At 37.8% G+C, this 26,905-nt stretch overlaps 1 protein-coding gene and 1 long non-coding RNA gene across 6 annotated transcripts; one reads left to right on the top strand and one right to left on the bottom strand.

Moving 5' to 3' along the window:
- On the bottom strand, positions 1-26,905 carry CYLD (CYLD lysine 63 deubiquitinase). Of its 5 annotated transcripts, XM_053987320.1 has the most exons (18): positions 26,814-26,905; positions 26,163-26,298; positions 22,028-22,695; positions 20,499-20,801; positions 19,534-19,639; positions 18,397-18,492; positions 17,147-17,263; positions 15,239-15,618; positions 13,667-13,832; positions 12,711-12,852; positions 12,085-12,207; positions 10,673-10,764; positions 9,545-9,611; positions 8,004-8,136; positions 7,496-7,604; positions 6,417-6,535; positions 5,595-5,811; positions 1-4,094 (listed from the first exon to the last, which is right to left on the bottom strand). In XM_053987320.1, exons 3-18 carry the CDS (start codon positions 22,532-22,534, stop codon positions 3,910-3,912), a joined length of 2,862 nt encoding a protein of 953 aa, XP_053843295.1. In that variant the 5' UTR covers positions 22,535-22,695; positions 26,163-26,298; positions 26,814-26,905; the 3' UTR covers positions 1-3,909. The 5 variants fall into 5 exon arrangements, with proteins under 5 accessions (XP_053843295.1, XP_053843294.1, XP_053843298.1 ...); XM_053987319.1 differs by lacking the exon at positions 26,163-26,298; XM_053987323.1 differs by lacking the exon at positions 26,163-26,298 and having other exon boundaries at positions 20,634-20,801.
- LOC128812733 (uncharacterized) lies at positions 3,949-5,611 on the top strand. Its single transcript, XR_008438809.1, has 3 exons — positions 3,949-4,035; positions 5,383-5,447; positions 5,524-5,611. It is a non-coding gene; the product is annotated as an uncharacterized LOC128812733 (long non-coding RNA).

Below are 26,905 nucleotides of genomic sequence, written 5' to 3'. Positions count from 1 at the left end.
TAAGAATAATATTTTTAATTAATATTAATACAGAAAGAGCACATAGTACATTCCTTTCCAGCAGCAGCTTATTCAGCCCTACCATTGGAAAAAAAATAAATTTAAGGCTAGTTGAGGGCAACCTGATCCAATGGTTTGTTTCCCTTATGCCTTCTTGGAGACAGCCTTGTAAGCTTAAGAGACTATTTGTGCACAAAACATGGGATGTTTATTTAGCAAAACATCAAGAACAGATAAAAACATGCTTTGTTACAGCAGTAAAAATACACAGAGCTTTTTAGCTGCTTTTTACACCAGCTCAGTTGGGAAACCACACCAGTCTGGTATGCAGCACGGTGGTGCCTTGGTATTGTATGGAACTGGCAATTGTCAGGGATCATGGTGACCACGCTCAGCTACTCAGTGGAGTATAAAGTGCACAAGAAAAATAAGTGCATTGAAATGAACCATTTATGATCAAAAGCAATTCTTGTTACACACAGTACTTGCTTAAAATGGGAATCTCACAGGCTGTTCAGTACAACACAGTACTACAATTTTCAAGAGCACAGAATCAGTATCACATATTAGAAAGACCTTTACTGAACATAGATATTTTTGTATTTTTTCCTCCAATTATCTCCCCCGCCCAACGACAAGCCTTCTGATGTAACTTACAGTGGGTTTGGTTGGGGCTTTCTTGAAGGATTTTGTTTGCTTGAGTAAATCTGTAAGGCATCACCTTTAGCTAATACCTCCTCTTTACCCTCTATGTTCAAAATAAGCAAGGATTTAGTGGCACAGTGATTTGTTCCATTTTGAACCCCTAGTTCTAAAAATGTTTAGCAGAGCAGGCAAGTTGAATGGGATGAAGGTTTTTCCCCAGTTACAAAAGTTTGTCCTACGAAACTTTACATTTTTACAGGCTGTCAGGAACTATGTTGTCGCTGTATTTTCCTACTCACAGGTTAAGGCCATTGTTAGCAGTACTTATGAGCCAAACCATGAAGAATGATCTAAGTGCTATTAATATGGGGGGACATTTGCCATATTAAAAGAAAAAAAAAAGAGAAAAGAATTGATTGGGAGGTTTTCCAAATGCATTAAACAACATAAATGTTGGGTGCTTAGTCACTGGACTCTTTGGGCATTACAGTTAACAGCAGTAGGTGCTTAGAATGCAAGCTTCAAAATAGCTTATTCAAATCCCCTACAAATATATGCCGAAGGCTAAAAAACACCCAGAAAACCCCACCTTTTTTACCCTTGCATATAAGTTATTTTACTAGTTTCCTTTCACAGTGAAATCACTTTGCTGTTTGTATACTCATTTCTGAGACAGGAAATAAAATTGGGGTTATTTCTGTAACATTCATTTATATTGCCAGATGACCTCCAATGCAGTGCAGTACAGAACACAGCAATACATTTTCCATTAAAAGAAGACTCCTTGATTGCAAAAACTATTTTTTTTTTGCATGCTGTAGAAGATATCTCTGCTCTCTTAAGTGGGCAACAAACTAACCATGTAATCATACAGTGCTTGCAAAACTATTTACCATTTTGCAATAATCTATAGTACAAAAGGCAGGCTGTAAAGCACTGGCTGCCTTTCCAAACACAGTATTTGTCACCAGGAAGTGTGCCCAGTAAAGAATACTCCCTATGTGTCCCACAGGAAGAGTCCACACTTCTTTTCCTTTTCCACTGAAAGGCCAGAAGTTCGGAGGCAAGAAGCCAAGCTCATTTACACCCACATGTATTAATTCACTTCTGCTAATCGAATATATATCCTGAAAAGCTGAATACTTTCCAGCTGTATAAAAGAGTGGATATTTTGCTACAAGATTATTCACCTAGGAAACTTTAATATGGTTGCCAATTCCAATTGTCTCCTCTGGCCATAGCAGGTCCAAGGCTTTTCTCCAAGCTCAGGCAGGAAGAGGTAACTATACGTAATGAGGCTGGGAGAGGGTGGAAAGATGACACCAGTGGAAGACATATGAAATTAATGCACCAGGAAAGTCAAAAATAAATCTAGGGCTAGGGAAGAGAAAGAATCCAGACATTCAGACTGGTCTCCTGGGTGCAGGTTTGTGCTTGGGCCTGTGTTTGCTCCTTGTTCAAAGGTCCACTGCTTGGACCTCCTTCCAGGTTGGGACACAACGAGCCTGGTTATAGAATCCATCACCTAAAATCTCACCAATTTTTTTCAGGAGAGAAAGAGGACAAGAGCTCTGTACTGAAACAAAAGAGTTTTGCCAAGGAGCACAGACTGGTTAAACAAGGCAAGGGAAAGTGAAAGCCAGGAGACTCTTCCAGGCCAAAGCAAGGGTGACACTTCTAATAACCTTGTTGCTCTTGAGAGTGAAAGGTTAGAGCACACTTCATGCAAAGGCTAATGGAACAGATCAACCCCCTCAGCACCCCTTGCTTCTCACAGACTAGTCCTTCAAGTAGTTTTCAAACCTCTCTCTACTACCCTCTATGGTAGAGTGTGCCCCAAAGAAAGATTCTAGGTTTTCCAAGAAAAAGAAAGTAACCACACTTTCTACAGTAAGGGATCAATCTCCATTGCCTTTAAAACAGTGGCTTTTTCAATGTGGCTTTTCCTCTGTTACATTTTGTTATCTCTTCCCTTCTATAGACTTGATCCCAAAAAGGAAGTTTCCATATAAAACAGTTTCAGAGTTGAAAATGTACAGTTCATATAGATGCAATTTATACGACCAGATGTTACTGTATATATATAGTTGCATGTTTGCTAATAGTGTAGACAGAAGTATCTAAAAGGCAACTAAAACAACAGCATGTCATTGCAAACAGGAACCAACAGACTTCAAAGTATAGTACTTTACATAAACACAGGTTTTGCAGCTTTTCAAGTTAGTTTTCATCAGGTACTTGGTATACAGTAAAACTCTGATCTACCTTTATTTATAGTTTCATCTTTCCAGGCAGAGATTTTTAATATTCTCTTTTTAATATTACTAATCCTGAAATGAAGAGTCAGATGTGTAACATTCCCAGGCAGTAGCTTAATGTACTGTAGAAAATTCAGTTTTATTTACCAAGGACTAGAATTCACTTCAGTAACATTCCCTGAGGCAATCCATGATTTTATTGTTTTGTCCTGGAATCATTTGTGTACAGTTGCTGTTCTGTCCCAGACTGCTTTGTTTCTTTAAAAATAGACACTTAGAAAAAGACATCTGTTAACTTTCATTGCTAATTTTGTATTTTAGCAATTATGTTTCCCCTTAATACCCTCTTCTTTTCCTCTCTTTCCCCTCCAAAAGTTGCAAGTTAACAACACAGCAAGTCTGTGTGCTTGATTTTTGCAAGACAGGGATTCAGATCTTTAAATGAATCTTAATTTTTGGAACTGAAAAGAATGTAGTAAACAAGAGAATGTAATATGCAATCACATAAATCTAAAATTTATCTTACTCAAACTGAAGTTATTCTCTCTTTGAGAGAGACTCTATGGTGCTAAAAAGATCAAGAATGAGGAGACAGGGTGGGGGGTAGAGAAGCACATGAGAATCATCATCCCCATCCACAGAAATGCACTGAGCTAGAATACTGTATCCTTACATTCCCAATGGACCAAGAAGATGTCTCCTGATATAATTCCACCTTTAACATTTAAAAAGCCTGTGTACCATCAATGCACTTAAAGCTTTTAAGTTTTAGTAACTTAACTTTGTTTATAAAACAAACACACACAAGCACACTTCCTAGAGTGCAAAATGCTTAAATACTTCAGTGACAGAACTCCATATGTAGTTTTTGGAACAGTAAATCCTCTTGATGTCATAGTCAACTTCTTCCATTGCCAGCAACGGTTGCATTGAACTACCCAAAATTGCAGCAAACCCAAGAGTGGGTGACTCTGTACTGTCTCCTCAGTTCTGCAGAGATCCTGGTTCATTTGTATAAACTCATTGTTGGACTTTGATACATGCACATGTAAGCATCACAAAGCAGTCTTCGTGCACAGCCTTGGATTTTCCTGGAATCCAGTGAGTGCAATTCTTCTAGAGACATCTTCAGGTATTCACCAACTTCTGGACACGGGGTAACTTGTGGAATGTTAAAGCCATTCTGACCTCCTTTTAAGCCATTAAGAAAGAAGGAGAAACAGATTAGGAGAATACCTACATATATTTGCTCTTCATAATGTACTTTTATTATGACAGCATCACCAGTTCTTGAAAACACCTTCTAAAAAACTTATATGCCACACTAGACTGCTGCAGGGTAAACACCTATGAGAAGTGTATCGTTCAAGAAATCACTATTACAATCAGAATATCCTGTAGTGTTTACCAGCAAACTACACCCACACAAACACCACACAAAACCAGGGAGACCCTTGCGTTTTCATTAACACTAAAAATTCTGTGGGACTTTAGGAAAGTGACCTGAATACATAAACCACCTCACATGCACTGAATTTGTTAATAACATTAAAACTGGTAAGAGCTGATGAATTTACAAACCGTGTCTGTACCTGACTTGCAAGACTAAGGCATTATTTGCTCCTGGCCATTTTCATTAAAATGAGCAAATGCAAACAACACAAGTATGAACATCCTGCTGTTCCCAGCAGAGAATTTTAGCTTATGGAGAAAAACTGAAGAAAAATATTTGCAATACTAAACCTCCCCCTAAGATCAGCAGGAGATATTTCCAGCATTCCATGTGATCTAAAGTCCTGAAATAAAGTGGTTCTTTACAAACAGCAGTCATACATATTCCAAGCACTCTGAAATGAAGCTTGATTATCTTCTGGCTGTTTTAAGAAAGTGACTTTACTTCTGTAGCAGTTTCATTTTCAACAGGAGGCAAGACTCTTCTCTCCCTGCCAACTAACACTGTAACAGAGGGGTTCAAGAATACTTCATGTAAAAACTGTTACTATGTGTCTGACACTTCATCTATTACTGTTTTTCTTAGGCACCAGAATTAGAGAGTCCACTTTGAAACCGGATCTGTTTAAAAAGCAGTACCTAAGAAAACATTTGTTTTACTGACATTTGTAGTATTAGAGGGTAACAATTTTCCATTGATAACTCTAAAGGGATTCAAAGGAACAGCAGAGATGTTGTAATGTGACTACTTCCTTTATTCTAAAGACAGCTACTCTAAGACATTTAAGAAAAAGTAATAAAACTATTTGTTGATATATATTTAAATAATAATATAATAAAATATTTGTTGATAATTTGTTAAATTATGCTGATAATAATGTACATCAACTTAAATATAAATGGAAAGTACATTCCTGCAGTTGATTATATAAAATTGTCTCTGCCTAATTTGCAAAACACAGAAAAATGTATAGGGAGTCCTACTAGGAAACTTCTGCAGTTACTTCTGTACCTTCTCATTACTAAGGTATCCAACTGAGGTGAAATTCAGAATTCACAAATCAGCAGCTGCCATGAAATCAATGTGCTAAGGTAAGGCTGAGCCAAGATCAGTATTCCAGCACAGAGTACATCAAGTTAAACTACACTAATATCCCCAAAACTTTAGGAAATCGTTGCTGAAATCTAAACTACACATACAAAAATGTAAGAGAAAGTGAAGAGTGAACGAGAGGTTACCATCCCGATCCGCCATGCTGTCGAAGAAGAGCCAGGCGGAGTCGTCCCTGCCGTACTTGACAAAGGCCACGTAGTGGCTGGTCTCGATGCACAGCACTGCAAACAGCTCCATCGTCTGCGAGGGGATGCAGCCGTGCCGCCAGTCCCAGTCTGGCAGATCCTTCGGAAGCGACAATGGATTGAATTTATGACTCTGTCTCTTGGGATGAAGATGAACCTACGATTGAAGTGATATTTCAGAAAAGAAAAAAAACCCTGTAAGATTATTTGTTTCAGTGGCAGACAAAGCTAAAAAGGACATTACTGCTGAACAGAAGATTAATGGTGTTAGAGAAGGAACTGCAATAACAGCAGCTGACTAAACGTTTCTTCTATTTTTTCCCCACTAGTGTACTTCGATATTGCCCAGAAAATTCAAATCTAAGGTTAGAAGGGAGGTCAGGTTTAATGCAACAGTTTTCTACTATGCTCAGATTTGAAAATAAGCCATGACTGACACCTTCATGTAATTGCCATACAGCAAAACATAGCATTTTTGTCATGAATTTATCAACTCTAACAAGGCAGCATAAACATAAAATTAGATTTAAAACACATGGTTACTACTTCTCCACTCTGTCCAGTCCTGGATTTGGCAGTTGCCATGCTGATAAACACATTGCAGGAGTTCCAGATCTGTCACCAAAGGAGACACTTTACTTGGGTGGCAGCTATACTGATGCTAGTGAAGAAGTTTCACTACGCTCTTCTGCCTTTCTTTCAATTACCACAGCATTAACCATTTGAGTAAAACCCATGTGAATACCAAAACCAAGCACTTACCTGTGTATTGCACGTTTTGCAGAATTGCTTGATTTTGCCAGCAGAAATATCAGTGTCTTCATAACACTCCCTGCACTCGTACATAGCGAGCCCTCTGCAGATACGGCACTGCCTGGGAGCTGCAGTGGCAACAAAGGTATTAGTCTCCAGGCTGGGGAGGCTTTGATTTTTAACAAAAGGAATATGAAGGAGAACTATTACTTTAAATGGAGAATGACACTACATTAAAAGAAAGTTAAAATGAGATTGCTAATCAAAGAGAAATGTGCCACTCTATTTAAATTCTCTTTGGTGCAATGTGGATTAAGAGAAAAACATATACATTGGTAAGTGGCAAAACAAGATGATAAAAATCAAGTGTATGAATAAGCAAAAACAGGCTTTTAAATCATGTTAGCTCTCTCTCATCATAGTGGTCTTACTTCTACAGCTGTCAACACCAGCAAAAAAAAAAAAGCAAAATAAAAAAAAAGCAGCATAAGCTGATGGCCAGGAAAGGCCACAGCAACTTCAGAGATTATTATTCTAAGGATTTTTGGCAGTTTTATTAATTCTTATCTCAAATTTAAAACCAGGTGTCCTTCCTTAGGATAATGCAATGAAAAATTCAGTGGATGACTAATGTCAGAAACTTAGGTTACAAAAAAGTGATATAATTATGGCTAAAAAAAAGGACAACCACAATATACCACAGGTGCACATCCTCATCTCAGGCTCCCTTCTAGTCTAATGAACAGCCATATTAATGAACTACTTTGCTGCTAATAACTCAATTTTAAAAGCAGTCCTGAAATAAGTTCAGTTGTACAGGTACTCAACACTTAAATAAACAAAAAAAAGCTCTATTCTATATATTCTTCTGAATTTGAGCTTCTAATTGACATGAGGGGGGAAAAGCCTTCTACCCAGTAAATTTCATTTTTCCTCAGCCTGAGCATCTCACACTATCTTGGTAAATATCTAACAGAAAAAAACCCCAACAAACCCACCCGAACTATCACGAATACTTTCACTATCAGGAATATTTAGTCACTCTCAGCAACTCTCTTTCATTATACAGTGCAATGTTATATACTTACTGTCTTCAAGTAAGTCAGTTATATTTAATTCCAAGGATGGAAAAATTTTATTGAACATTTTGAAGTCTTTTCCAAACCGGGGCATCTGGATAATCAGGCAAGAGGGTGCCTAGGTATAATGCCAGAATATAATGTAATGAACTTGAGATAAATAATTATCTAACTTTGTAGACATTCTTCTAATGCTATAAATATATTCATGTTTGTCAAACTCACAGCCCACAGACAGAGGTATCTCAAAGTACTAGTCCTTAAAACAACTCAATGGCAAGAGCTAAGAAGCTTTCTTTTAGTAATTCTTTACCTAAATCACTTTGATCTCTTCAACCAAAGAATACATCTCATTAAGTGAACATTACAGTATTTTTGCTCTGTAGGCATCCTGGATCACTGACATAATATTCCTATTTCCAACACGCCTGCATGTTTTTGCACCAAATCCTACTTTTCTCCCATTGCTGAATGGACAAGTATGATCACTTCTAACAAGGCAAGTGCTGTCACCAACCTCTGCAAATTTCAAGTTGCTGTTGATGAATGACCATTCCAGTAACTGCTGAATTGTTGGTACTCCAACTTTTTCATTTTTGTCCATAAAAATTTGATAGAAGTAACAGTCTTGTACTTTCTGACCTGCTGATCTAAAAACAGTTTTAAAGAAAAAACAAAAAAACAAAAAACAGATTCTGAAGCTCTACTGTAATGACGACTGTATTTTCTAGGAAAATAACACCTACATGAAAATAGTCAACAAGACATCCTCTCTGCATTGAAATATATTGTGCTTTAAAAAAAACCCAAACAAACAACAAAGCCTGACAAAGGCCAGCCCTCTGCCCCCAACAACAAAGTGCCAGGCAGTCAAGTATTAAGTCTGAATTGATTATGGAAAAATTTAAAGAAACAAAATCAGTGTGAGTTTCAGAGCATGTTTTAAAAACATATGCCTATGCATGGCTGAACTACCAACTAAGCATCTGCATCAAAAACTCCAAGAGAATAAAGCAGCTTTCATTGGAGAGACAATTAGGAGTTTCAGTAATAAAATATCAAATGAAACCACAGTAATTATCTTCAGTATGATGGGTTTAATGAAACATTTCCTCTAAATCAGGGTGATATTTACACTGCTTCCTGCAGTGGAAGTCTCACACAGATGGCTAATGTAGCTAGACTTGCTCTATAGTTAGCAGAGAACTCTCCAAAAGGATAATCCAAATTCAAGGCTGTCCAGCTGTAATTTTTAAGACTCCTTCCACACCTAAGCCAGCTCACCACAAATTGCCAATGCAAGCCATAGGAAGCAGTCTGGAGAAACTTCCTTATACTCACCAAAAGAAAAAAAAAAAAGGGGAAAAACCCCTTTATATTAAATACACACATTCCTACCACAAACCAATTATCCTCTTCAAAAAACAAGAGCCACAAAACCACAAACATATCTTGTATAGCTAGGGAGAGGGACGCAGGATTAAGCTACCAATTTAAGTATGTTTTGAGGTCAGATGTCCAAAACATAGTCAAGTATCAAGTACCAGTGTTTTCAGATAGTGTTTCTGTTAAATAAACATAACTGATATATTTGGGAGGAGATCTTCAGATGAGCAATTCAATTTCCTCTGGAAGTACAAAAGAAAGGACATAAAAAGATGGTGCTCAGGTTGAAGAAATAGTTTTTGCTACTATAGAGAAAAAACATACAGGACTGACTAGCCTCTAACAGCAAAAGAAAAACATTAGTTTGGAGCTGTTTCATCTCACCATCAAAAGTTCCTGGGAACTTTCATCAAATTTGCTATAAACTGTAACCTACTCCCATCCCAGCAGCATTTAACCCAATGTTACTTTTTAGAGTATTCAGAGCATCATAAAAGCATGATGCTCAGTGTTACCACTACTAAGAAGAAAGGAGACTTCTGAATTGCCCTTGAGGAGTTCAGGTATGTGCACAAGCTTTGCTGCTGAAAGCTGAATGGTGGAAGGTAAGTTTTGTTCTGTGTACAGCAAAGATACAACGAAGCCCTTGAAGGCCAAAGAAATAAGATTCACCTTATTTTCAACAGTGGCTCAACTCTTAGAATATGGTGAAATAAAATATTCAAAAATTCTTCTGGATCTGGAGGCAGGAGAGAAAAAAGGTTTTGTTAGCATGCAAAACCAGATACATTATTCAAGACTCATTGAAAGTGAAGGTTTTCAAAATTTTCACAGGAAAAAAGTAACAGTGAATGTTTACAGCTTTATTACCCCAGTAAGATTATCACAAGCTATGAATATTTTCATGAAAAACCTCTATTTATTCTTTTAGTGTTAAATGGCCCTAATAAAAGGTACAGGCTCAACAGGGTAACAGAGCTTTCCAGTAAAGTTAAAAAAGATGCTCTGTATTTCAGAGGAATCATTTAGCACCACACAACTTTTCCAGGAGAAATAAAAGCTTTCAAAAGGAAACAGTGAATCTGCAGAGAGCCAGTGAGGAGCAGTGACAGTAACACAAAACCCAAGTCCCAAGTTCATCTAAATTAGAGACTGAGTTCTACAACCAAGAATGCAGCCAACAGCACTTTCCAGAGGGCTGTTCTTCCCCACCACAGTTTGCTGGTATATTTCTCTCCCTGCCACTAACTGCAGTAAATACTGGTTCCAGCATTCAGTATTTACAAAGAAAGTAGTATTCTCTTGAATAAAAGCAAAACAGTTACATAATACAATGCTAATTAATCAATATATACAGCAGAAAATCAAAAAGTTGGGAACTGATTTTTCTAACATGATTTGAACATTTTATTCCTTAAAGTACTACATAACCATTGTAACAATGAAATGTTGTAGTGAAGAAGTTTATGCCTCAGGGATCAAAGTGACAATTTGAAAGAGGACAAACACCCCAGCCTTATCAGTCTCCTCCACTAACTGCTTGAAGGGAGTTCCAGGGGCACAGGAAGGCACTAAAAGAAATCCAGGCGATGGAAGACTCCAGAAGTTGTTCAGCTGGGGTTCCGAGAAAGCAGAAAAGACCTTTCTAGCAGCCAGTGGTCACTGAGATCTCTGCTCAAGACACTACTGCCACAGAAAAATATTTGGTGTTTTGTCCTGGTATAATTATGTAGCAAGGTTCCTCAGTTCCTTCTTATTAATTCTTCTAAGTCTCAAAGAAAAGCAAACTTCCCCCATTACCTTTTTCCTCTGAAGTGAATCCTGATGCAGCCTCAACTTTTTCAAGTATTTTCCTCAGTTTCATTATTTTTGTAGCACATACATATCCATATCTACAATAAATGGGTTTAATAAGCTATTAGTTTTTGAACACATTATTAGTTAGCTTATAAGTTTTAATAAGCTATTAGTTTTTGACCAAATCAGAGAAAAAAACAATCATTTAAAAACTGAAATACAGGTTCTCAAGTCCTTCCTTAACTGCATACAGTATTTCTTCAAAACTACATACCGATTTCTCATATTTAATCTGACTCCCAGTTTTCTTAATGTAGTATAAATTTAATGTAGTGCTCAATGTTCTTTTACAATCTTTAAGAGCAGTTTTAATTATCAACTTACCAGGACAACTATTTTCAGATTTGTCAGTTAATTACTTTTGATTTATTTTCACTCTAATTTGCACAGCTTAACACATAATTTCAGAATGTCACATAATAACAGCACTGTGGGAGTTGTTAACAAAAAAAAAAACCATCATTTGAGAAAAAAGACACAGAGCTGTACTGCTGACCTAAGAAGCTGAGGCTTTGAGCATTCAGTCTTTTCCCCTAAAGTTTTTAAGCATGACCAAAGGACAGTAAGACATTCAGCCACCTCAGTCACCTGAGATTTCTGCTACTCAGTGTGCATCCTGCTATCCTACCTGTTCCACAGACCCTGGAACACACCAGGCCAAGCACACACTCCCTGACAAGAACAAGGCTTCAGGGGACAACATTTTTTTTTAATCAAAATAAGAACTTTGTCAGAAATTGTTCAGTGACAGCCCACAGAATTTTGGAACAACAACTGTATTATTCACATGTTTGAAAAAAAATTAAACTTAAGAACAACAACTTTTCATGGAGATTTTTGTTGCAGCTCCTTTGCTCACTGTGCCTGGGAAATTACAAAGGTCATATTAAGTTTTTTTAATAAAAGCATTTTGGCCACTTGCAGACCACATGTAAAAAGTAATGAAACTTCTAAAGCCCTGCTAAATCTATCAAATTGTGAAACTCCATATAAGATAACCCAAATAATTTTCTTGTCAAGTACAATAGCATTAAAAACATACAAAGATGAATGCTGTGAACAAACATAACCTGTATTTAGCAATACTTTAGTATTGACACTTGTACAATTTTTACAATAGCTTCGTGCTGATCCATTTGCAAGTAAGAAAGTAGTGAAAATATTTCTCACCAATTAATAACTCTTTCCAGTTATCACTGATTAAATTTGCTATGAAGAAAAAGTAAAAATACTTTAAAAAAATGCACAGAGTAGCAGCAGGTAACCAAACTTCTAAGATTTGCAGTAGGAATGCAAACACTGCAGGATCTCTCTAATTCATGTTAGACTAGAGACCAGTTTTTGTCTTTACTTACATTCTCAGAGGATTCACAATCTCTGTCCGCAGCAGCTCCTGAGTCTCACTATAATACTCTACATCATTCATTTCTTTAGGTCTGAGTAGCACAGTGTCCAAAACAGAGCTAAAAGAAAACAGGCTACAAAGAAAAAAGGAAAAGGAAGGTTGTTTTGACCATTCAGATGCCTGAGCAATATAAGACAAACCAAGCAAAGCCACCGAAGAATTAAAGAACTAAACAAACTCAAAAAGAGGCAATTATGGACAGGGGACACAGCTGCACTAAATAGCAAAGTCCACTCCAACCCAGTATCATTTCTGCAGCAAAGTACAGAACCAGTTGCCCCAGCAGGATTCTGCAAAGAAGCTGTAAGAGGCATTTCCCTCCCTCCACCCCCTGGCCTGTGTTCTCCTTATCCTTCAACCATTTACAGGCCAGGGACTCCCTCCATCTAAACAAGCACATCCATAAGGGCCAGGCCAGTTTGGACACGAGCAGCACTGCACTGCTTGCACTGGGAGAGCAAGGGACTGCAGCACAGGACACTGGGAGCTGCACAGGAATACACACAGTCACTCAAGCAAAGATCACATGGTCTCCATTTCTAGCAAGGGATGCCACTATACAAATTATGAACTTACCAGAATAAGGTGGAGTCTAAGTAACAGGAGTTGTAATGACCCTGGATACCTTTCTTCTTTCCAATCATTGTCTCTAAACCTTCTTTTTCCATTTTTGGAGGAGTGTTTTCTTCTACCACTTCACTTAAGTAACCTCCAAAGGCTGAAATTTTTTTTTTCAAAAGACACTTTAAAGCCTCAAATTTTATCCCCCTTGAGATTTTCCCAGTAATATTTTATAACTAAGTTGCTGCCTTAGTGTAAGCATTACTTCTCTGGACTAGAATAGCATTTTATTATAGCGGAGACTCATTGTCTTACAGAGAGGGAACAAGGCCTTACATTTCACACTGGAGTGCTTCAGAAAGCCTGCAGCACTGAATTAATTTTATCCAGTAGGAATGAAGATCTCTTTTCATTACAAATGCCCAGTTCACACTATCTTACAACTATCAGACACTTTTCTTTGCTGTTGTCCCTGACAATACAACGTGACCCAAGAAATCTAAAATACTTGAAGTTATAGAAAAAAGAAGTTTGTCACCACTAACTTCCATCATAAAAATACATGCATTTCTTTGTTAATATTTAGAGACTAAAATAATATGATGTTATAGATTATAGAAAAATAACTGCCTTTATTTCTGTTCATGCAATCATACAGTGCTAGAGTTAAAAATACCATTTTCAGCAAGATAGTTTTACAACTTCTGAAGTAAAAAGTGTACAGCATAAAAAATTCCCATACTTTTATGGCATTCCTTTAAATATATGAACATTTTCTTGTTTTAAAGCATAAAAGAATAATTCAATACTCACTGTATTCTGTACAGGCTGATCTGCTATTCATTAATCTCAATTAAGTAATACCTGTACAGATTTCCAAGTGCCCAGTAAAAGAACTTATTGCAGGAATGAATGAAAGCAAAGCCCTGGCCAGTTCCCAGCTGATAAACAAGAAATAAGCAGGTCAGTACCTAGAGAGTTGCAGCGCTCGATCTGGTTGGAAACGGGCTGGAGTGAGGCAAACCTGGAATCTGGCCTGCAGCTTTTGAGTTTAACAAAAAGAGCTTTCTTTGGAGCACACGTGAAATATCGAGTTCCTTTAAATGTCCCGTCCGTGCAGCCTGCACATTCATCTTCCTGCAAATTGAAGTGAGAATTCACTGTTTTTCTTATTTCTACAATTCTGCAGCAAGACATTTGATAAAGTACCTACCCATAAGTCACCCTTCTGCTACTCTGAAGCATGATACACACTTGTTTCTGCAATTTAGTATTCAAAGCCTCAACTGAGCTGTTTTTTGACTGGATGTATTGAGAAAATTAAGACTTGAATATTTCTTTCTTCCTTCATGCTTAAACTTTCACTACATCCAAAATAAAACAAAAATTCCACGAAAAGCAGCATGGGGGAGGTAGGAGGAGAGACTGTGTATTTAACTTGGTCCAGGTTCCTTCTGTAGTCAGAAAGAGCACTTTTTACCACTTAATTAAAATCATTGAGCATGGGGTAGTGTGAATAATTACAGCGTGATTTGGCTGCACAAGAAAAATGCCTGCTTTGAAACACATAAAATGTACATCAAGGAGAGACAACACAATCTAGGAGTGAACACCAACAAGCTGTTATCTTTGAGAACAGGATTTAAGGTACATTGTCTGCTTACTAACAACAGCTAGGCTTTAATGCAGAAATGCACAAGTGGCACCCAAGTTAATGCATGACAACCCAAGGAGCAGGCTCAGAATGCCTGTGGCAAGCTATGGCTTCAACTTCACTCAAAATATTTTATTGATATATTTATATATATATAAATTTTATATATATAAAATATATATGTTAATATATATATAAATATATTATTCACTAATAATATTTTCTTGAACATTGTCCCAAAATAAAGAACCCCATCTCCCTAACTGTGTACACATTAATTTAACCAACACCCCATCACAACCTTGGCAGCAGCTGCCACAGAGGGAATGTCAGTACACAACAGCAATTCATGTTTGAGGCAACTGTAGGTTTTTTTTACAAAGGGCCCACAGCAATACATAAAGCACATGGCTGCCAAATCAACAATATCACTACTGTCAATTATCAAAACCAGCCTTACGGCTCTGACAGTCATCACCGATTGCCTGTTCGCTGATATGCAAACAACAAACAAAGAATTGTATTCAACAAAGACTACTACAGCTAGAGAATTTTATATAAATTTCCACTTAAAGGAGCTTTAAATTTCATTTTTCAATTACAATCTCCATAATGTAAGCAAAGAACACTCCTTTAAAGCAGGGAATTGATCAGTCCTACAAAATCCTTTGCCCACTGTGATACAAACATCTCAGAGCCTACTAACAGGGTAAGGTGTAAGGCAGCCATAAAAGTCAGAGTTTACCAAAGAACTTAGCACTAAGGAAATCACTTGGCAACCTGTTTGGTCAAGTCCCCCAGACTGGCTGCTTTTGCAGCATATACAGGCACCAGCTCTGAGAAACAAAACTAGTAATTAACATTAATGTGAACTAGAATTTATATTTACCAGTTCCAGTCCTGCTAATACTTCATTTACTCCAGGGGGCTGGCCAATCCAGCGGATTACTCCATAGAAAGGAGGATTTTCTTTAACTTCAGCCAAGGAACCTGCTTCAAGACCATGTGAGTTTCCAATTGGGCTTGCTGTTGATGGACTCTCCTGTGTAGCTGTAGTATTCACATCACCCATGACAGACTGAACAGATAAAGAGAGAGGACTATGTCCAATAGTACCATTAGTACTTGTTGTTTTGGTCAGGCTGAAGGGGAGGGAGTGAAATCTGTTTTCTGTAGACACAGAGTTTGTTAAAGGTGGCTGCAGTGGTGGTGAAGAATGCCCAAATCCAGGAGATGAATCAGTAAGTGACTTTGAAGGGTCTTCAGCAGCTGTTAAAATCAAAACCAAGATGTTAGTAAGTGTTGGGGTTTTCTTCCCTTGTATTAAAAAAGGGAAGACTTGGCTCTCAAACCAGCAACATCAGATGCAACAGGTGGGAAGCACTAACAGCTGGGAACATTTAGGAAGAATTTTGACTTTTGTCACTTGGCAACACTGGAGACACAGAACTGACTGAGCAGACGCTGCTGCAGTCCCACCACTTTTACCACAAGGAACAGAAATTAACAGCGCAGAGAAAGGAGATGTTAGAAACTACAGGAAGGTTGGGATTTAAATCTTTTTTTTTCATCATCACATGAGGCTTTTTCTTTGAACATGAGTTAAGAGCCCCAAGGATTATGACTGTAGGGGGCAAAACTAGAAAGAGCTCAGTGGTCATCGTGACTGAGGAAATAATCTGGTTCACAGCTTATAAAGGCATAAATAATTGCTTGCAGATATCATTTGCAAATGGAAAAGTGCTTCTTTCACTGACTCTATCACAACATACTTTGGTTCTAAAACAGGTAATCTATCAGTGTCTATAAAGAATAAAGGACTTAAACATGTCATGAGCAATGCAGTGCCTGATAAAAGAGATCACAACTACATGGAACAGCACAAGCACTCTGTGTCTTCTCATCTCTCTGCATAGTCTATGCAGAGAATACCCTGAGTTGGAAGGGTGTCTCGTACACAATTGGTATTCACAGAACAAAAGCCTCTTCATCTTCACCATTCTTCCCATGCTGTTTCATTAAATGAAGTTAATGTCTTAAAAACGTTTAAAAAAAAGACATCTGTTACAGAACCAGGAACAATTTTAACCCATTTTCTTTTGTGGTTCCAAGAATTCAAGGGCTACTGCTACTGCAGTTTTCTGGAGTACCTTTACAGTTTAGTATTTACCCCTTCAGTCATTAAGCCAGTTAGCCACACTTTTTTTTTTTTTTAAGGAAAAAAAATATAGGTTTGGAAGCAAATCAAGATATATTGATCCTTCAAGTATGTGCACTCATACTTTAAAAACAAAAAGAGATATTTTACAGAAATAACTTTTTTAAAATACAGAAAAAAACCCCACGTATACTTAGATAATTTCCCTGCTCCCACTCCCAGACTGATTAGCTGGCATGGCAGAATATTACAGTTCCCTTGGATCTATAACACAGCTACAAAGACAGGCAAAATGCAGTTACTGTGTACACTCAGCTACAAGGAATACTTCATGTCTTCCATCCCAGCCTCAGCTTTTATTTTGCCTGTGAGACATGTGCATTCCCACAGAGCCGCACAAGAACTGCCAAGAACATAATCCCCTACATGCAGAATAAAACCACAGGTCACACCAAGACAGAGTACATTTTCACAGGGGTTTCAAGATGCTTTTATATGTGGTATGTATTCCACTATGCCAACACAGTCCAACTGTTTTACATTTAATCTCATCCTTGTTTTATGTGAAGAACATAATAAACTCTAGTTTTGTTTTGTGGGTTTTTAAAATAAATACATAAAAAACTATCCTCTCTTTACCTTCATCAATATACCATGGGGATTTTGTTTTTGTTTGAGGCTGAGAGTCAACTGATGAGCCATTTAATGTGTAGAAGACTTCAGATCTGCTTCTATTTCCAGGTTCAGAGGTAGATCCTGGAAAACAACATATTTTATTAAAGATATTAATCTCTATTTACAAAAGGCCACCTACACTCTTATTTCATAATATAAATTTGTTATTACTCTTTTAAGAAGACACAACTGCCTTTCCACAAAGGAGCAAACACAGGCTAAGACAGTTCTAAGCTTACAACAAGGTAGAAGTCTACATCAAACCAGCACACACTCTGAGCTGAAATCTCAAGTCACCAAGCTGAAAAGATGGCAGAAAATATCTCTCAAGAGCAAATTTTTCATGACTAAAAATTATGGATAGAAGAAGGTATTTGCAATACAGTTGGTTTTAAAGTACCAAAATTTCACAGTAGGCAAATAAATTACTGATCCAGTTCCAAATTTATAACTCATGACAACATATAATCACAGTTACTACAGTCAAGATCATCTCTGCCAGCATCCAATGCCAGGTAAAATGACAGCTTACACAATATACTGTCATTAGTATTTTACTACCCAATGTAGCCACTAGTAGAATCAAAAGACACTGAATTTTGATTTCTGCCTTAAAAAAAAAAAAAATTAAAAATTATAAATTGCTTCTCTTTCAATTTGTTTTTGTTTTTTTTTTTTTCCCCAGGAGGGTTTTCAGACCTGAAGAAAAACAAAGTCAAGGTAGTTTATATTTTGTGAATTCAATTCTGGTTTTGAATCACAGCAAAATTATTACCGTCACTATTAAATAGATCTGCTCCTGAGCTAAAAATTTTGAAGTTACTAGTTCTACAAAACAATAAACACACACCACACTTCCAGAGAAACAGAATGCAGCCCTGACCTGGTAATACTAGACAACTAGGTAATATGGTCTAGAATTTTTGCTAAACCTCAAACTCTTTTTCATGAAAATGAAAGCAGTTTGGGCAATCTTAACTTAAACTGTCTACCATCTCTAAAATGATTAAATTCATACTAATACTCCAGAGAAATTTAACTTTTAAGTACAGTTGGACTTGATGATCTCAAAGGCCTCTGCAAACCTTGATGATTCTGTGAACTTGACACATAACTGAAATAATACCTCAACTGAGAGAAATGACAATACTTTTTTGCAAGCAACAAAATTTTGTAATCTTATAAAAGTAAAGAAAATCCCTTCCCATACTTACCTATAGCCTTTGGCTTACTATGATTGAACAAGCCTTTGTCACCACTTCTTGAGGTATAAGCAAGCTTGGGAGGTCTCCTGTCCTGTGACACAGTCTCTAAGACATGGCACATGAAGAGAGTATTAGCTTCCCTTTGCTATGTTTTCACTATGTTACACAAAGCTCACCTCAAAACCTAACTGAACAAAGCTCTGCCAACACAAGCTTTAACACTGAGCAGAACAAAGCCTTGTTTGGCACATGAACAACATTTTATGTGTATACAATCTGCTTTTATCACATCAGCAATTGCTTACTGCAAAGTCTACCATTACTTCTTGAACACATCAAATAGGTTGTCTTCACATCCTTTATGTATGTGTTTCCATTACGGGAAACAGAAACAAGAAATTTTAAGCTTTTTTCTACACATACATCTACAATAAATACTCTTTTCAAAAAATGGAGAAGTCCCTGTGAATTCTCCAGAGAAGAGCAGAAAATTCATGCAAAAACATGTATACCAACTAAACCAGCAAGTAGGAGGCAGACATAAGGAAAGTCAGTCAAATTGAAGTGTGAGAGCAACAATTACAGACTACAGACCCATTAGAACCTGCCTAGAGATAGTGCCCAAACTCATACAAACTTTTCTTTCTTCAGAAAAGGAACCAAGGAACTGTAGTTGTTACAAGTTAACACTATTCAGTGAATTACTGCAGTGAATTTTCCACAGTCTTGACTGGCATTTCCAAGTACTTATTCCCAGAATGCATATATAATCCTGTCAACACCTTTCAAGCACAGAAAGAACAGCTTTCTGATCAAGATATTTGAACCCCTGAAATAAATTGAATAACAGTCCATAGAAAAGATTCCCACTACAGACACCCACATATTCATGAAGATTAGACGCTGCATAGTATTGTAAATACTATACAATTTGACAGGAATTTTGTTCAGAATTAAAGCTTTTCTACTAGTGAGACTGTAACCAAAAGGAGGGCAATACTGATGAGAAATATAACAGAGAAGGTAATTCAAGTGAATTTAGGAAATTAATACTAAAGTATTGTTTTAATCATATAAGTGTGCCTAGGTGGAGGATGTCCTAGATGTTATCAAAGTCTGCCTTCTGGTTAAGAAAGCAGGGCATACCTGGAATAACATCATTGATATGCAAAAGAAGTGTACTTTCAACACTTGCAAAACTGCACAGCTGTATTCCATTATATCTTCCATCCCAGTTTCCAATCGGATTATCCTAAAAATAGAAAAACACATTACATGTATCCCAAAAGAAGATTTACATCATACTGAGTACACACATGCGTCTTTAGGAATATAAAAAATAGGAAAATGAAACATTCGACAACATTTACTTTTTCCTGTAACTAATTTTGTATTTAGAATAGCCAAACATTACAGTCTTTAAAGGCAAAAGCTTAAAACATTATCTCTTGAGAAACAGCTCCTACTTTAACAAGCATTTTTCTTCTAAAAAACATTATTGATAAACAAGCTAGAACAATTCCAGTGCATTTTTAGGAAACAGGTAATGCAACCAAGAAAATGGAAGCATCTAACCTACAAAACCAGAACAATCTTGAACTACCAAAAATTTTAAAGCTGTTCATTTTAAAAAATTCATGTTGCTAGAAATAATTTTTCATTACAAGCTTCACATTTTCTTGTCCTTGAAACCCACACTTTTAAGGTAGAACAAAGTCAAACAAAACAGTTACATGGAAAAAAAAGCTTTTAAAAATGGCTAACAAAAGAAAAAGACATTCAGCCTACTTTTTTAACAGGCAGAACAAAGCCAGTCTCACAAGACAAACACTTGACTCCATGACTAACACCTAACATGGCAAGTAGCTCAGTGGAGGCTCCTTAGAGTAAGCAGAGTATTTCACCTGAACTGTTTAGCATCAAATACGACACCATTTACCTGATGCCAAGAAACAATTACCACCAAGGGCATCTTTGAACACAGTGTTTATTTCCCATTTTAGGTCAGCCTCCGCTGAAGTAGCTTGTGGATAATGTTTCTTCTTCTACGTGCATGTCATTCACTAGCTAACACACATGCAGAAGTTATTAAAGTCAGATTATTTTCTTACCATGTCCACTCCAACAACGTATCCTAAACTTTCGTTTCCTGGTAAGACATCACAGAATATAACTGTGCCATACTCTATACTCTCTCCTATCTTCAGAGAAACCCTGGAGTTGATCTCCAGAGGAGGAAGTTCTACCTGCATTGTGTCAACTGGAGCTGCATAGTCACTTTCCAGTTCATTGTCATCATCTTCCACCAGCTCCAGTTTGTCCAAAGCAACAAAAACCCCACAATCCTCATCACATCTGAAAAGCTGTTTGCCTTGGTACTGTCCATCAGTAAAGCCCTGACCACGACCTTCTTCCTAAGTGTTGGAGGGGGAAGAAGAGAAAGGAAAAAAGAGGGAAAAAAAAATCATGTACTTTGTGAAGAACAGACTTCTAAAAAAGCAGTAACATAATCCAGTGTTTTGGATAAATTGCACTAAGAATTTGCCTGATGCACTATCGTTATTGAGAGAATTCTGTTGTCAGAATCTGTGGCAAATATACAAACTGTCTATCTTCAGGGAATAAAGAGCAAAATGTCACTAGAGAGTAGCTGCAGGCAGAAGCCTTTATACTCAGAGAAGCATGTTTTCTTCAGGTGCAAATTTTGCTTCAATCATCAGATTTCTGCCATATCAAGACAAGACTACTTCATACTAATTTTGAATGTTAAGCATTCAATTTTGAATGCTAACCATTCAAAATTCCACTTACATGCCATTTAAAGTTAGATGATTTTCAGAAACACTTGGGCCTGATATTCCCTGAGGTTCTCAGTGGGAATTACAAAGAGTTCAGGAAAAGCTTAAAGAGTACTTTGAAAAATATACTTCTACAACAAGAGAAGAACTCTCCTGAACCTAATTCTTCAATAGCTTACGGCTGGCATTAATTTTGCAGAAACATCTCACAAGAAGCACAGAACAGATAGATTCTCTATTTTAACTAGTTGTCATTGGACTTTAGGCATCTACAAAAACAGCAGCCCTAAAGTCCAACCCTGCATTTACAGACTGTATCCTGACACAGGCAAAGTACTCAGCAGAAATCTGAGAGTCAGATATTCACCATGAGAAGGCTGTAAATATTTTTGCCCAGAGAAGTTGTGGATGCCTCATCCATGACAGTGCTTAAGGCCAGGATGGATGGAGCTCTGGGCAACCTGGTCTACTGGAAGGTGTCCCTGACCTAACAAGGGGTTTGGGACTAGATGATATTTAAGGTCTTTTCCCAGCAAACCATTCCACAATTCTATGAATTAAATTCTTCTGGGCTAGAGGACTCAGAGTATGTTCAAGTCTTTCTGCCAGCCCATGCACATCAAGCTTCACTTAAGATGGAGATTACAAATCTGATGTGATAGGACACATTCACATAAAAGTATTTATGAGAAGACTGAAGGTTTCGGGACTTTAGGGTTTAGGATTTTAGGGGTAATAAGCTTCTAGGAAAAAAAAAAATTAGGACTTCCTCTTTATACTGAAGACATATTTAACTCACCTCATAAAGTGTATCTGATACCACGCCCTGGCAAGTAACTTACCAGCAACTCTACTCCAAAGTATATCCCTGTTAGGGACCTTTCTTGCATTAAGGGTCCCCTGAAGCGAACAACTCCGGGATATTTCTCATCCCCTGATCTCAGCTGCACTCTAACAGGTGAGCCAATATCTATCTGGACTCCTTTAGCTAACCTGCTTTTGCTCTTAAACAAACTGTATCTTTCCTCACAGTTAGTAATAGCCAGAAGCAACTCAGCTAGTTTTTCATTTATTTCTATAACATCCTTCTCATCCACAAACAAGATTGCATGAGGTTGTTCCAGAATCTTTAATCCAATCTGCAGTTTCTTGCCTTTACATGGAATATTTCTGGAGTGTGCCACAGAAGAACGGTCTTGAAAAAACTGCCCAATGCTACCTTTGGGCACTTTCAAGAGCTTTTGAGTCTGCTTGTCTATGACACTGCATTCTTGGAGAAGCAAGTAAAAGATCCGCTCTTCCCAATAGGATGAACTTGCTTTTTCTTGACTCCATAAGCCTGAATTCATTGTGATTAAAACTTTGAAAGCTGAACAGAAGTGTTCAAGAAAAATAAGCTCTTGATTTATGTGATTTATGTGTAGTGATCTTTCCAAATTCTACTGGAGGGTCCAATCTTTGTGAAACAATGCAATATTCATTTTGCAAAGAAACATTCAGAGCAGGAAGCCTAGAATAAAAAGAAAAGAGAAAAAAAAAAAACAAAATTGAATTGGGTAAGCACAGCTAGCTTTAAGTAAAACATAAAACAATTTAAATCTGTGACCAGACTCATTCCTCATACAGATCAGAGTTCAGCAAAATGCAAGGCAGTGACCGCAGTCCCAGAACAGCCACTGTACTGCTGATCATGGACAGACCCATTTCCCCATTTCTGCTCCTTATCATAGTACATTTGATTTCCTTCTTTAGTTCCTTGAAAGAAAAGGGTTGTGGAAAACATGTAATGAAATGCAGAAAACAAAGAAAACACACATAAATGAAAGCAAAAAGAAAACATGAGTGCAAATGAACATAAATAAACAACCTGCTCTAGTTTACAAACAATATTTTAATGAAACTTTCCACTATAAAGCTCTTTTCCCATGCTTAGTGACTGCTTATTTCTGACAAAGTGTACTGCATCTGTCATTCTGCATAACATTTTGATTTAGTGAAGCAGAAAATTGTGTTGACAAAATAGAGCAGCACAAAATGGGAACTTTAATAACTTATAACAGCCATTTCTTCAATAGAAATGGACAGTTCCAGTAATATACAATATATGAAAACCAAATTGTGTGGGCATTGCAACATGAAGTTCTCAGAAAAAAATGGAGGCTCTTATTTTTATCATTCTAGAAAGATAATTCACTTCAACAAAGCAAGAACTACATCATAGTTATTAAAATACCACGGAGCAAGCATCTTAGTTAAATATCATCTTTAGAACTACAGTTCACAACCAATAAAGTGAAAAAGAACAATTTGAAAATACTTCTTTGACCATATATGTCTATAGTTTTGACCATAGTGGATACATGAAGAAAGATCTGCAGTACCTTAGCAAAATTTGTTCTTCTGAAGATGACAGCAAAGGGCAGTGAACAAGTTCAGAATATATTGTAATGTAAATGTTCCTATTCCCAATCTGTGATGCCACAGTTTAATTCAGTTAAAGGACAATCTCAATGACTATTTATACCCAAAGGCAAATAACCTTTGTCCTTGTGCCTAGGTATCTTATTTCTCCACAACTTTTCTCTGATGGCATTCACATAGCACAAAATCTATTGCTATTTCTCCTACCCTGTTTGAACCCAGTTTCAGAAGCTATTGGAAAACAATGAAATCCAGCAGTCCTGTAATTGTTTCTTTTTAAACAGAGTATTTAACAAAACTCTTTCCTCAAAGAAAAGCAGTGACTACAGACAACCTGAAACTTGGGCAAAGCCTCATCTTTCAGTCCCTAGGAACACACAGATTGCTGTGCTGCCTTGGTGAGGCTCTCGTACCATGCACAGATGTGACACGTGGGTGTCAGTGTCACCACCACACCTCCACACTGCTGCAGCAGCTCACAGGAGTTCTGTGCCTTAAGGAGTTTCCATCTGCCAGGTAACTAACATCTGAGGGGCAGGATCCAGACCCCGCTGAAGGAAAGTCTCATAGACCATCCATGTGTTTCCAAGTTAAAAAATATTTTTCCTCACTTTCTTCTGATACACGTAAATGGACTTTAATGGTTTTTAATGACTTACAAAGAAGTGGTGTGAGCATGGGATTGAAATAGCTTATGTGGAAACTGATGAAGAACACAGCAAGATTCCTCCCCTCCTGCCCCACATGAAAACATGATTAAATGACCATTATATTTTTTTAAGTATACTCAGATAGTAAAAGAAGAGTTTCATACAAGTTCTGAGTAGTTTTCTCCCTTTACTTTTTTCACACAATGGGAAAAAAAACACCTGTCTTGTTTTGCATAGCTCCATTTTATGTTGTCAAAAACATTTATGTTCTTTCAAGAGCTGACACACTTCACTTTCTTTTTTTTTGAGCCATTCCACAAAGTTTCTCAATCCCCAGTAGACTGCAAACAAGTATCTCCAACATTACGGGATCCTGATTTTTCCTACTTCATTTACAGAAATAATTCATTTTAATTTTACTAAGTATGCATGGAAATGATATATTAAAAGAGAAAGTCTGTTCAACAGCTTAAAAAGATTGATTTTTTTAAAAATAAGATTTATCATATCTATTTTTTAATAAGTATATCTTGTTTTCAAGTCCTTTGCTTCAACAATACAATCTTCACATGTTTAGTAGTAAAGAATTCAGTCTGAAAACTTGTAAACAGCTGCCTTTAGATGATGTAATAACTTTATGTGGTGTGTGGTCAGTCTTTCAAAGCCCTAATCACCCACAGAAATGTTAGTAAACTCCCAGCTATAGTACCAAAAGGCTTTCCTTTATTAAAGAGTTCATTATCACTACATAAAAATGCCTTCCTTTAAAAACGTATCTACAACCACTGTCCCTTACAGCTTTAAAAGCCAAATATCCTTCTTTTAAAATAATACAAGTGATAAATTAGTAATTTAAGAGTACACAAACAAAAAGCTTTTAACAAAACAAGCTTTTAACAAAAGCTTGTTAAAAGGACATTAAAAGTCCTTGTTAAAAGGACATTAAGTTTTGGCAATGTATCAAAAATACATTTACATACACCACTGATTTTAGGATTATTCTTACAGCCATTTTCCATGGAATTCTGTGAGTAAAGAAAAATCTTTGTTGAACAAGCAGCGTAGTCATAGCAGACTATGACCAGAACAAACTATTAGACCACTGTAAGATTAACTTGGGAACCAAGCAACTTAATCCTCACCACAAAGTCACACCACACAACACCTCAGCAGCTACAAGACTTGTGCACACCCAAGAGCACTTGACCACCAACAGGAACAATTTAAGTGTCAGAGCCTGTTCAGCTGCATCCTTCTATTCCATCCACTGCCTGAACTTTTTCATGCTCAAAAGACTTGGGGGAGAAACAGGCAAAACACAAGTATGACTGCAACACTACATATTTTGGAAGAAAAAAAAAACATTTTAAAAATTGTCAGGGGTAGGCCATAAGCTACCTAACTTCAAAGCTTCCCTAATTTCCTTTATTCCTCAGTTGTGAGTCACTGTTGTCAGTACAGAGACATCTCATCAGAATAACAGTTTGCTCTGAAATTCAAGAACTCTGTTTCTACCCTGCAGGAGCCTTAGATGAACTATATTAAGATGTTTAAACCAGCTATCAGGTTTCAGAATGAGCACACGTCTGCGGCTCTGATCTAGAGTATAAAATAAAAAGGCTCCAATAAACCGTACAGTTTCTTTAAAAAACTGACACTTTAATACCAGAAATAATTAAACCAGCTGAGATGCAAAGTTCTGTTCTTCAACAGCTCAAAACCAATTTTCATGGGAAGGTTAAAACTAGAAGCGAGGAAATTTAGTTGCAGCTCAGTGTACAGAATTACATGCCGGCTATACAAGCCATGAGTGGAAAAAATAGAAACTGTTTCTCAAAACAGTGCTGGAAACAACGTAGTACAAAGATGTTCATACTGGTAGTAGGATTCCTAAAAGAAAATGCACCTGCAGTTGTGTTCAGCGTTATAAATCTGATACAAATAATCCCCATGAGAGGAAGGAATCATTCTCCAAGGCCAGAATGCTGCGCCGTTACGAGATTTACCAATACAACCGCTCTGCAGACACCTCGCGGCCAGTCCTGCTCAAAAAATTAAATATATGTGCTCAGATTCCGAAACGACACCGAATATCGTATTTCACTGGTTCTCTCACAGAGTGTTTCACAGCAAGGCACGTCCGTGCGACCCACTAGGCTCCGTGCAAGGCTCAGCTCTGGAGAATAATGATCCTCCCCCCCCGCCCAAACCTGAGCATCATCTCTGCTCCCAGGGCGGCTCCGCGCAGGACGGGGAAGGAAAGTCCCGAAGCACTTCTGGAGCGGCCAACGCGCTGCGCGGGGAGCGAGGCTGGAGCGGCGGAAAGGCCCAGCAGGGCCCGCCAACAGCGGAGCCACCGCCTCCCCGGCCCAGCCCAGCCCCGCCGCTGGGCCCGGCTCCCCCAAAAATTTAGGGGAAGGCACGGACGGCGGCCCGAGGCGACCGCCCGCGGCACCGGCCGGAGCGCGGCCCGAGCAGGCGGCCGCGCCAGCCGCGCCCCTGCCTGACGGCGCCGAGCGACGTACCGCGGCCGCGCCCGGCCCCGCTCGCTCCTCACTTCCTCCTGCCCGGCCCGGGCTGGGCCTGCCGCCCGCCCGCGGGTCCGTCCCGGCGCCCTCAGGCGCTCGACGCGCCGGCCCGGCCCTCTCC

This window comes from Vidua macroura, chromosome 11 (genome assembly GCF_024509145.1).
Source record: "Vidua macroura isolate BioBank_ID:100142 chromosome 11, ASM2450914v1, whole genome shotgun sequence".
Classification (NCBI taxonomy): Eukaryota; Metazoa; Chordata; class Aves; order Passeriformes; family Viduidae; genus Vidua; species Vidua macroura.
The sequence above is the reverse complement of the archived record's forward strand: the minus strand, read 5'-3'. Positions and strand labels throughout refer to the sequence as shown.